Source organism: Syngnathoides biaculeatus, chromosome 21, assembly GCF_019802595.1.
Source record: "Syngnathoides biaculeatus isolate LvHL_M chromosome 21, ASM1980259v1, whole genome shotgun sequence".
NCBI lineage: Eukaryota > Metazoa > Chordata > Actinopteri > Syngnathiformes > Syngnathidae > Syngnathoides > Syngnathoides biaculeatus.
In genome coordinates this window covers 659,986-672,340 of record NC_084660.1, presented here as the reverse complement: position 1 = coordinate 672,340, position 12,355 = coordinate 659,986, and the positions used below count along the sequence as shown (strand labels likewise).

General features: G+C 50.9%; 1 protein-coding gene across 21 annotated transcripts in view; it reads right to left on the bottom strand.

Annotated features, from left to right (window-relative positions):
- LOC133494346 (receptor-type tyrosine-protein phosphatase delta) overlaps positions 1–12,355 on the bottom strand; it is a 238,634-nt gene that overhangs the window by 17,047 nt on the left and 209,232 nt on the right. For 11 of the 21 annotated variants that reach the window (XM_061808077.1, XM_061808063.1, XM_061808078.1 and 8 more), the window contains 13 exons: positions 10,395–10,976; positions 9,966–10,111; positions 9,749–9,893; positions 8,177–8,482; positions 7,294–7,487; positions 7,130–7,156; positions 6,771–6,888; positions 6,033–6,620; positions 5,614–5,714; positions 5,274–5,530; positions 4,050–4,143; positions 2,441–2,650; positions 662–822 (listed from right to left, as the gene is read on the bottom strand). In XM_061808077.1, coding sequence (XP_061664061.1) covers positions 662–822; positions 2,441–2,650; positions 4,050–4,143; positions 5,274–5,530; positions 5,614–5,714; positions 6,033–6,620; positions 6,771–6,888; positions 7,130–7,156; positions 7,294–7,487; positions 8,177–8,482; positions 9,749–9,893; positions 9,966–10,111; positions 10,395–10,976 — 2,929 coding nt within the window. The remainder of the gene's footprint in view (positions 1–661; positions 823–2,440; positions 2,651–4,049; positions 4,144–5,273; positions 5,531–5,613; positions 5,715–6,032; positions 6,621–6,770; positions 6,889–7,129; positions 7,157–7,293; positions 7,488–8,176; positions 8,483–9,748; positions 9,894–9,965; positions 10,112–10,394; positions 10,977–12,355) is intronic. The other 10 variants (XM_061808066.1, XM_061808073.1, XM_061808068.1 and 7 more) reach the window with 3 other exon arrangements.

Here is a 12,355-nt window from a genome sequence, read left to right as displayed (position 1 = left end):
GTCAGCGAGAAGAGAAATATCGAAACAAACATTAGCCGGTAAGTGCTTTGGCTCCGTAAACTGAGATCCACAGACAAAAAAAAAAAAATGATAGCAATCATAGCTAAGTCTTGCGTTTTTTTCTAGCGACGACTCGCTTCAGAGATAATGCTCGGTTCCGTAGCCACGGGTTCCGTTTCAAACGGCATCGAGCGCACCAGGTGCGCGCAAGATTTTCCGAAACATTCGAGCGGTTTCAGCTGATTGCTCCTTGTTCCGGCATAAAAGTCATCTCTCTGCTTCTAATTGCCGCGATTGTCATTTCCCGCAACCGCCGCCTCATCGATTCATCGGGTTGGGTGGGGGGTGCAGAGCGACGTGTTATTCAGGTTTGTCACTCCGAACTTTCAAAAGCGGTATACAACCAGAGGTGGGGGTGGGGGGTGGGGGGTTGTTTGACTCGAGTCAGACTTGCCGATTTCAGGACTCTCGCTCTGCTAAAACCTCCCGGGAAGACTTGATGGGCATTTTCGAGCTAGCTTTCCATTTGTTTTGTGATTTTTACATTCAGGTATGCGCAAAGATGGGGGGGGGGGGGGAGGGGAGAAGAAGACAAGCTATTAATTCTGCACTTTCCTCAAAAGGTCGACGCAGTTATGTATTTCCGCCTCGCATCACCCACCTCTTGTACAGCAGGATGGCGATGACGATGCATATGATGAAGACGACGGCGAGGACGGGCCCCACCACCCAGATGAGACCCTCCTCCTCGTCGATGATCGGCTGGGGGTCGATGTCGGCCGACACCACCAGGTCGGAGTACGGGCTGGTGGCGTACATGATCTGAAAAGATGATATTTTCCAACGGAGAACATGTTTTCATTTTCAATTCTGCTTCCTGTCGTTTCTTCAGCGCCACCGTCTCGAACCCGGACATCGTGGCCGGCCTCACCACTGTTTTATGGACTTTGCCCTTCATCCATAGAACACCAGACACCTTCCCCCAACTGTTCCACCCCCGCTTGGACCCGTTTCGTCACTTCTTTACCGCACTCTTCGTACCCCAAGCATTTGAAGTCCTCCACCCTCGCCACCTCCTCCTCTGCCCCTCACATTCACGCACATATATTCCGTTTTACTTCGGCTAATCTTCATTCCGCTCCTTTCCAGTGCATACCTCCGTCTTTCTAACTGTTCCTCCGCCTGTTCCCTGCTTTCACTGCACTCGTCTGTCAGCCTTTCCATTACTACAGCAAACAGGAAGGGGCTCGGCGCGGAACCCCGATGCAGTCCCACCTCTACCTTAAATTCTTCTGACACACGGCTGTTCTCCTGCCCTCATGCATGTACTGTAACATATTTCTCCGCCACACCAGACTTGCGCACGCAAAACCCACAGGTACTTGGTACTCTGTCATAGTCTTTCAATTGTGGAATCTCTCTCGACCGATCGCATTAAGCTACAAGACTCCGGATCCCCTGCGCAGTTTTAAACGCGATCTTGGACTATGATGTTTCCTTTCCCGATTCTGAACCTCAGCAGCAGATTCCAAAACGCAGTCGTACGGCGCCGACGGGGCACAGCTAATCAATACCCACAACTTCTGTTCCGCAATTACGGAAGCGCCTAGTATTTCTATGCTAATTTGTCAAAGATGACCAATCATCATTATCTCCACTCGCTTGATTGAGCCATTTCATACTCCAGTAGTAAGATTAGGAAAAAGAAAAAAAAAAAAAAAAACGTGCCCTTTGGGAAGAAAATACACGCTTTAGTGAGCAAATTGGAAGAATTCTGTTCCTGAGCCTTTATCGTTTTACCTGCATTCAAGGTGAGCGAAGTAGTGTAAGAGGCAGGAAGTATATACAGTACACGCCTCGAGCTCTCCCGCTCCATCATCTCGCCTACTTAATCACGCCGCTTTCAGTTACACGCGCGCGCCGCCGAGGCTGCAGCCGAGGAGATAAGCCAGACGGCACGTAATTAAAGAGACGCCCCGTTATCGAGGTGGTCTTGTAATCAGCTCTGGTCTTATGGGGGCTTTCCCGCCCTCGGGCTTCTCAACTTTTTGCAAATCTTGGAGGGGGCTCAAATTAACACGTTCGAGCGGGAGCAAACGTGCGGCTGCCGACAAAGCAAAGGCCGTCCGGATCACCTGGGTGCCCCCCTCACAGTTCAAAAGTCGCGGTTTTATACGTTACGTGAGTTTAATTCGTTCCCTTACTATGCTCAAAAGACTTTTTTCACAGAGGATAACGCCTGTAAGCATTTGCTATATTGCATGTCTACATGTGTTGCAGCTCTGCTTGTGTTCAAATACTCCTCACTCAAAATCCTGTAATTCTGCCTCTTTGATACGATTCGTTAGCCCACCTATGGCGTTCCCCACTTCCCCAACAGGATTCGACGGCGCGTCAACACCGCCTCTGCATTAAATAGAAAGCACGTTTTGAACCTCACGTTGTCAGCCATTTCCACGGCGGCGAGCACAAAGACGACGTACTCCTGGGCGCTTTGCAGTCGCTTGTTTTCAAAGTCGCCGTAGAACTTGCCGTCGCCCAGCGCGAAGTCTTTGGGCAGGTCTCGGAAGTAGGCGGCAATGTACGCCTTGGGCTCCGCCTGCCTGCGGAGCCGGAGGGCTCCGCTCGTGCGGTTTATCTCCTTCAGCAGCTACAGGGTGCGGGGGAGCAAAAGAGGCACACGCGATAAGATGTGGGAGAGCGCCGCGGCAAATACATGAAAACCACAACAAACCATATCTGCCTGTCAAGATTTCACCCCCCCCCACACACACACACACCCCCCAGCCCCTTTCTTGTGCACAAGCTGAAAATGCCGATAGCGGAAGCCACCGCGAGATCTGACTCCTCTCTTCTTTCGGGACGAAAATGAAGCGTACGAAATGGTGCAAACGGCGTCAACAGCGACGGAATCAATTCAAACTGCAATTATGGCTCTCCGTTATTCAACGCTGACGTGATTATGATTTAGCCGCGCCGTATGAGTTGAGCTGAGGGGAAATAAGGTCTGTCGGTGTGGACTGGATGTGAAGTTGAGTAAAAAAAAAAAAAATGGACAGATTATATTTCTACCGTATTCTGTAAATGGGGATATTTGCCAAATGTAGCGCTTTTGAAAATATTCAAAATTTTTCTCCAAATTTTTTTTATGCTCAATTCAATCAACCCCCCAAAAAATGGACTGAAAAACAAATATATATATATATATATATATATATATATATATAGGTTTTTTTTTATATTGTGGCAAAGAGATCAGCATGAGGAAATAACTAAAAATTGTTTACAAAACATTTTTAAAATGTATATAAATATTTAGCTATTCCCCCCCAAAAATTTTTTTTGGGGACAATTTAATCGCACGATTGAAATAAACGTGACGCATCGAGATTGCCCCCTTTGCGCGAAGTCCATTTGCTTCGGCGTGAAGTTGCTAATTACGCTCGCCGCCGCCGCGGAATGATTCCGGATTCACATCTGTGAACGCGTGCGCGCGCGCAATCATCAAGCGTGTGAACAATGCATGCACCTGCCATTCATATTCCGCTCTTGCGTTTGTGTCTGTGCGCGTGTGTTTTGCTGTGTTTTGGCCGCGGGGCTGTTGGCGCCGCCCGATAATGTCTTCAATCATCTCTGCTGTCAACAGCGACGGAATCTAGTTGCCCTTGGGAAAAGTTGTGAAAAGGTGAGTGCCAGTATTGACAAACAAATAAATTCTGACAGCGCGGCGACTTTTTTTATTTTTATTTTTGGGCAATCGGTCAAGGCTCCAGACACGAGGGGGAGGGGGGGGGCACCCCCTGAGGCTCAGGCTGTAAAAGCCAATGCCAGATGGAACCGGGGCGCGCTCTCTTCCGGAATAACGCAACCCCACCGTGCCGCATGATGTATCGCGCCGCGGTGGAAATACCGGGGCACGGCTTTTGAATCTCGTCGCGAGGCTCTTCGAACGGCTAAATGGGTTCGATGTGAAAGTTAGCCAGTGCGTTGCGCGTCACCGAGAGGACGAGGGGTCCGGCGTTTACGGCGCACACCTCAAAGTCGCCTACCTCCTCTAAATTCATCTCGTCGGGATTGTCCCAGGGTTTGACCAACTTGCCGCCGCGCTGCTTCTTGAGCGGCACCACAACGATGTAATAGGCCCTGGGAAGGACAAGATTCATATTTACGAACGATATTAGTGTCATCTAACGTCCTTAACCCCGTAACATACGGTGAAGAAAGTCAGTATTTCAACACCCGGCTGTATTCCAAGTTCTCCCACTTGGAAATCATGGAGGGGTCTGAAATTTTCATCGGAGGTGCAAGTCCGCTGTGAGAGAGATCATCGAAAAAGAAAAATACAGAAATCGTGTTTGGAGGAAGACGGATGAGGAGTTCCACCCCAAGAACATCATCCCTACTGTGAAACATGGAGGTGGTAGCATCGTGCTTTGGGGGTGTTTTTCTACACATGGGACAGGATGACTGCACTGTATTAAGAGGGACTGGACTAGAGAGACTGCGGCCATGGGTTGTGAGATTTTGGGGAACAACTTCTTTCCCTCAGTCAAAGCGTTGAAGATGGGTCGTGGCCGGGTCTTTCAACATGACAATGACCCGAAGCACACAGCCGGGAAAACCAAGGAGTGGTTCCTTAAGAAGCAAATCAAGGTTCTGGCGTGGCCTCGCCAGTCTCCAGACCTAAACCCAATAGAAAATCTTTGGAGGGAGCTGAAACTCCCGTGTTTCTCGGCGACAGCCCAGAAACCTGTCTGATCTCGAGAAGATCGGTGTGGAGGAGTGGTCCAAAATCCCTCCTGCAGTGTGTGCAAACCTGGTGAACAACTACAGGAAACGTTTGACCTCTGTAATTGCAAACAAAGGCTACTGTACCAAATATTAACATTGGTTTTTCCTCAAGTGTTCAAATACTTATTTGCACCTGTATCACACAAATTGTTAAAAAAAAAAATAATTCCTTGTAATTTCTGGATTTTTCCTTTTCGATTATCTCTCTCACAGAGGACAAGCACCTATGATGAAAATTTCAGACCCCTGCATGTTTTCTAAGTGGGAAAACTTTGAATACAGCAGGGTGTTCAAATACTTATTCTCTTTACCGTAACAGAAGGTTAAAAAGCCAACGTAGGGTTGAAGCGTCGGGCGGCAATAGGTTGTGCTGCTCCGATGGCCTCCTGTCAACCTTTCTGGGTTTGAACAGCAATAAGAGACTTCGAGGGGCCGAAACGCGGAACGTGAGAAATCCGTCCTCCTGAACAAACCCCACCCACCGCACTTTTTCTGACGTCTGCACCGAAGGGAGCTCCACCGTCACCACGCCGTCCGAGTTGGTCTTGCCGATCAGGAAGGGCTTGGTGCGGAGGATGTCCGGCGCCGTCATGGTAGCCACGCGGTGCTGCAGACCGCCGGCGCTGTTGCCGCGGTTGGTCAGCAGGAAGGAGTACTGCGTCTCTGGCTGGAGGCCCGTGATCAGCTTCTGCGTCAGCTTGCCGTCCACCTCCACGCTTTGTCCGTCGTCGTACAGGATCTGGATGCGAGGACGGAGACGATTTGCAGGAACGGCCGCGGAACGGCCGCCCTCGCGCCGAACAGCCGGAATCGACGACTCACCGTGAAAGGCTGAGCGGCGTTGTAGGTGTCGGGAATCTCCCACGTAAGCAGCACGGACGTCTTCATGGCAGCGCTCACGTGGAAATTTTTTGCAAACACTGCTAAAAGAAAGCGGGGAGCATCTGATTTAGACACGGGACGCGCTCTTGCCGTTTACCGCCATGCTAGGACTTACCTTCGGCACACCCCCAAAAGTAGATTACCGTACCCTGAACACTGTCCTCTTACCTCAACACCAACATTTACATGTAATGACTGACTTTTAAAGACACAAACGCATGGGAGGTAAAAATTAGCTGGAAGGGGGAGGGCGACTACACCTTAATACCTTCTTGCTTACGTGCTGCCGTTTGGAGCTTGTTAGCTGCATGGGGGGGTATAGCAAGCAAGAGCTAAGACGGCTGCGGGACTGGTCATACCTTGATCCAAAGGCTGTGTCCTGATTTGGACACTTGGGCTATAGGGACCAGAACCCTTGCTGGTGAAGGCGCACATTTTAATATCGTAAGTGGTGTCTGCCTTAAGGCCGTCCAAGACCACCGTGGATTCGGGGGCGGTGATGAAGAGTTCTGAGGGACTCCGCGGGCTGTTGATGTCCTTGTACTGTAGCGCGTACTTGATGATGTGTCCGTTTCGCTCGGCCAGGACCAGCTCTTGCCAGCTGACCTGGATGGTGGACGTGGTGGCGGCGTCGGCCGTGATCCACTGAGGGTAACCGCTCGGCAAGTCCTCGTTGGTGGTAACCTCCTTGACCGTCTCCTCGCCGAAGCCCACCTTGTTGCGCGCCGAAAGCCGGAACGTGTACGAGGCGCCCTTGTGGATCTCTCGGGTAGTGTAGTGGTTATCCCGCTCCGGGAACTCGATGACGGTCAACGGTTCCAGGTCTTTGCGGCCGAAACGAAGGCGGTAGCCTTGCAGAGGCCCGTGGCTGATTGCCGGGGGATGCCACTGGAGGAGAGCCGTGCCCATGTTGGTGGTACTGACCATGAGGCGGGGTTTATCAGGAACTGAGTACAGAGAGGAGCAACATGATTCTCAAAATAGACATTCATCTGTACACATATCAGTCTAAATACGAGGGGGGGTCCTCTCCCGTGGCCCCGAACATTAGAGAATGCTGGTCCAAAATGGCTTCGGCCGTGACGCCCGCCGCGTACCTGCGCCGGTGGTTGTCACCAGTTTCGGCTTGCTGCGTGCGCCGTCGCCCTTTGTGGTGTAGGCGGCCACAGTGACGGCGTACGTGGTCTCGGCCTGCAACTCCGAGACGACCATTTCCTGTCGGGACGCAGGACTTCAGCGGCGTGCACTTTGGGATCTTTAGCTACATTTACGGAGAACGGGCACATTCTCGCAGCTTGAGGCATGCGTCATCGGACGGGGACGGGGGGGGGGGGGGACGGCTAGGTCTGAGTTTTATCTATTGATTAACTGCACAAAGGTCACATGCTATTCATGCGGAAGACGAGGGTTGGGGTCGGGGACAAGGTCAAGACTCGATTCTGGGTGGACTACTCACATGATCGGTTGAATCATCATATTCCCACTGATTAGGTTTAGGGAAAGAAACAACACATAAAGCCAGTAGTCATTAATCACCGTTGCAGCTAAGTCATATGATTTATAATCGCCGATGTTTGATAAGGCGGAAGACGGGTTTTTGGTGTCAGGGCGTGCGCGTACCTGGGCATCATCAATCAGGATATCCTTGATGACGGGCTGTCCCGTCGGCTCCCCATTAAGCATCCTGACATAGTGCACCTGGTACCCCCGGATCTGCCCGTGCTGCTTGGTGGGCATCGGCGAGCGCCAGATGACTTTAATTGACGACGAGTTGACAGCTTCCACCTCGACTTTGCGAGGTGGCCCGCTAGGAACTGGGGGGGGGGGGGGGGAACACACACACACACACACACACCATGGGATAGAACGGAGGGGGGAAAATAATCAATCAAAATAACAGGCAACCCCTTCACTCGCGGTTTTAGAATCTTCTTCCGTCGCCCCACCCCGCCGGAAAAAAAAAAAAAAGAAAAAAAAAAAATCACAAAATTGCAGCGATATTTCAACAATGGTAAAAGGGGGTAAAAATAACTCCAAAAAAAAAAAAAATAAAAATAGGTCCGTCAACGGACCTAATCTTGAAACATTAAAAATGGGTCGAGTGGGGGGGGGGGAAGGTGTGGAGCCAAAAGAGTGGCTTCAAGTCAATCAAAGCTTGAAGCGCAGCAAGAATTTTTGGCTATGAAGCAAGCAAAAAATACATGATAATCAAAATGATTCTACCACATCACAGTTGAAAAAAAAAATAAAAAAAAACGTCAAAAAGAGCTTTTTGTTTAAAAAAAAAAAAAAAAAGACAAAAAACCCCAAAAATCTCCCACTGTCCAAGCTTAAAAAAAAAAAAAAAAAAAAAAAAAAGACAGACGGGCCGTACCATGTGTTGAAATTGAGGGGTGGGAAAAAGAAGTTGTTCAAAAGTCCAAAGAGTCTTGTTAGAAGCAGGAAGAAGGGATTGTTAGTGACTGTTGTCATGGCGAGGCTTTGGAATCGGAGAGCAACGTACCATCCTCCTCTGTGCGGACGAGTTGCGGCGCACTTTGCGGTCCCGCCCCGGCGTCCGTGTGCGCGGTGACCGTCACGCGGTACTCCGTCCATTTTTCCAAGCGTTCCAAAAGGTAGCGCGAGCTCTCCGGGGGGATGTCGGCGACGCGCCGCGGGGCCGTGTCCTCCCCCTCGGTGGCGGCGTACTGGACGCTGTAGCGCGTTATGATCCCGTTCTGCGACTCCGTCGCCGGCGCCCGCCAGCTCACCAGGACGCTCGTGGAGGTGGGACTCGAACACCGGACTTCCGTGGGCGGGCCGGAGGGTTCTGCTCGGCGCGAGCGTTTATTTCGTTTCGGGGTTTGTTTGGTTTTGTTTTTTTTTTCGATTGTGGTGGCGATTGTGGGAAATATCCGTTGGAGGGGGGGAAGCGAGGGGTGGGGGGGGAGGAAAATAAAATATGATGAGGACAAAAGCACAATGAAAGATGGGAAAAAATGTAACACAAAACTGATGATGTCATGGAGGGTGTCGGTTGGAAAGAGGACAGCTTTGCCTTGTGAGCGCTACCCCACGTCCACATCGCATATCCCGGACCTCATTCACAAATCACCTACGATCTGATTGGTCAAGGCAAAAAAAAAAAAAAAAAAAAAAAAGAATTTGGCAAGCAGTTACCATCAATCCAAAAACATAAAGGTTGATGCGTTCAATGGGGGTTTGTAAAAGAGAAAACTGCATTCGTCACCAACCTTTCCGAAGCCTGTTGGTTTGTGGTAAAAGCCTGATCGTAACGACAGAGAAGCTTCCCAAGGAGACAGGACTTTGGTTTAGTAGGTTTCTCAAAGCATCGGCATGCATCCGACCCACCTGCCAGCGGCGCCGCTCGAAATCGGGAGGCGCAAAACGCGACGGTCGGCGCAGAATGAAAACTTTCTGTGAGGCCGTCGGCTTTTCTCGGCCTTCTGGTGCGCATTCTGGCGATCCTCCCGACCCTTTCCGCGGACTTCAAATGTCGCGGCACGACGTCAACTTTGCGCAAATCGAATCGCTCAGAAAAGTGATTTGACAATTTGTGTACGAGCAATAAAAATAATAATAATAATAATTTTACACATTTACTTTTATATTCAAAAAAATTGCTCCCGGGCGTCACAGAAAGCTCTTTTTTTTTTTTTTTGGCCATGCAAAGTCGAGAGGAGGCTTCCGAAAGGCCAAGCGCGCCCTTTGGCTTTCGGGACGCTCGAGCGGAGCCCCCCCCCCCCCCCCCCCTCCGACCCCCTCGTCCCGCTCGCTTCACATTTAAAGGTGAAGCGCGTTATTTTACAGGTACGGCGCGGAAGCGAGAAGAGACCTTTCCCCGTGCATTAACGCTCCTGTTGTTATTAATATTCACAAATTGCCCTTATGTCGTTTCATCTTGGGTAAGTGTGCACAAAACGTGATTCATGGTCCGATATTTTTTGTTTTTTTGCCAATTTAGCTCGCATTTTCAATTTGATTTGACCCAGAACGTAAACAGGAGGGTGAAGGCCAGCTGTGGCGCTCCGATCTCGAATCGCCGATCCACTAGCGGTTCTGGAGGAGGACCTACGTGTTTGCGGGGTCTCCGCGGAGATCTCGCTGGTGTACGCGCCCACGCCGTGCTTGCTCCGGGCCGCCAGGCGGAATGCGTACGTGGTGAAGGGCTTGAGGTCCTTCATTAGGTACGTCGAGGTGGGCTCGAAGCTGATTCGCCTCTGGGGGGGGGGGGGGGGGGGATATTTCGTCAAATCGGTCACGGATCCAGGCGTCAAAGCGTCGCTCCTTACCTCGTCTTTGTCATCCCTCTTTCTGTACAAGAGCTCGTATCCCGTGATTTGGTTTTCCTGCCCCGTCTGGACCGGCGCCACCCACGACAACAGGATGCTGGTTTCCGACTTGGCCTCGCCCTTGAAGTCCGTCGGCTGGGAAGGAACTAGGAATCGGAATCGAAGGCATGTTGAGGCGCGGCGTATTTGAAGAAACGCTTCCGTTTTTATCCAAAACAGTCTGAGGGCTATAAATCACGTCTAATTAAGTCGGCGGAGAACTGCGAGTCGACAACAAGGCATTTGCATTTCTAGTTCTTGGAGTTCTCCGGATTAGCGTTTGTTGACAGCTCCGAGACGTTTAAGCCCCGCTAACAACTGGAACTGACTTTGCGACTAAAACCTTTGCGCCGAAATAGTTTTCCGAAGAGGGAATGAAAGCCATCTCACCTCCCGTCTTCGCGATGATCTGGAGATCTGGAGAAAGAGGTCCGTCGCCCACCGAGGTGAAGGCCAGCACCTTGATGTAGTAGGTTTTATTGGGGATGAGGCCTTGGATGGTGACAAAGTTGGCCCCCCGGACGATCTGCTTCTCCCACAGGTTGACGTGCTGGCCGGAATCCAGGGTGTAGTAGACTCTGTAGCCCATAATCTGCCCGTTGGCTTCCTCCGGTTCTTCCCAGTTGATCACGGCCGTGGTGGTGCTGAGCATTTGCCCCCGGACGCGGCGCGGCGCCGTGCTGGGCGCCTGCTCGGCCGTCTTGGCCTCCACGCCGTCGCTGGGCGGGCCCCTGCCGATGTTGTTGACGGCCACCACGCGGAACTCGTAGTCCGAGTAGGGGCTGAGGCCGCCCACGCTGTAGCGCGTGGTGGCCACGCCGTCGATCTCCTTGTACGAGTCCTCAGAGTACTTGGATTTGTGCTGGATGATGTAGTACGACACCGGTTCGGGATTGCCGGAGTCCCACGTCAGCGTGATGCTAGTGGCGGTGCGCTCGGTCACTACCGGGACGCCCGGAGTCCTGGGCAACGCTGCATAAATATTGTTATCAATACAGACCCGCCCGCTAAATCAAAATGGTCCGCGCAATAGTGGGCGATTTAGCGCGACGAACAGGTTCTGGGCTACACCCGAAATAGGCGAAATCCCCGAAGTAGCCCGCCTAATGTCACACAATTGGAACCGATCGTTGTAAATTCCGTTCGCGCGTGAACGCCGTTCAAGTTTGAAACCGCGTTGTTCATCTCCGACACAAAGCCGCTTGAATAATTTAGCGACGGAATTTATGGTTTTAATTCCTCACCCGGCGGAAACGCACCGACGATACATCGCCTTTTATACGCCGTCTGAAGTACGCTGCAGGGAGGCCGCCGCTGTCAGGCTGTTATATTGTGACTAATATCTCTGTTCCGTCTCCGGAACGAGAAAAGCCCCTCCCTCGCCCTCGCGCGGCGCCGATATGATACGGCCGGGATGATAAGCGGCGGCGAACGCTCGGGCCCCGCCTCCGACGCGGCCTCCCGGGTGCCCGATAAGCCCCCGAAACGCCGTTTGCGGCAGATGACATCATCTGTGCGACAGATACGATGCGCTCGAAAAGCACGACGTTCACTTCTTTTTTAACAGGATCGTTAGCGTTTCTCATTTTTAAGAGGGCTTGCAAGAAAGAATGCTTTCCATATCACTTTTACTATTTTATTCTTTTTATTCACTATTACTACAGTGAAGAAAATAAGTATTTGAACACCCTGTTCTCCTACGAAGAAATCATGGAGGGGTCGGAAATTCTTATCGTAGGTGCATGTCCACTAAATAATCTAAAAAGAAATCGCAATGTATGATTTTCTCACGATTTATTTGCGTGATACAGCTGCAAGTAAGTATTTGAACACCTGAGAAAACCAATGTTAATATTTGGTACTGTAGCATTTGTTTCCGATTACAGAGGTTAAACGTTTCCTGTAGTTGTTCACCAGGTTTGCACACACTGCAGGAGGGATTTTGGCCCACACCTCCACAGACATCTTCTCTAGATCAGACAAGTTTCTGGGAAACACGGAGTTTCAGCTCCCTCTAAAGATTTAGGTGTGGAGACTGGCTCGACCACGCCAGAACCTTGGTATGCTTCTTACGGAGCAACTCCTTGGTTTTCCTGTCTGTGTGCTTCGGGTCCTTGTCATGTTTAAAGACCCAACCACAAGGTTGTTCCCCAAAATCTCACAATACGTGCCTGTGGTCATCCTCTCCTTAATCCAGTGCAGTCGTCCTGTCCCATGTGCAGAAAAACACCCCCAAAGCATGATTCCTACTACCGCCATGCTTCACAGTAGGGATGGTGTTCTTGCCCTTTCCAGCCATGTGGAGTTGTACAATTTTGTCTCTGGTGTCTTTGTACTGCTCTTTGGTCTTG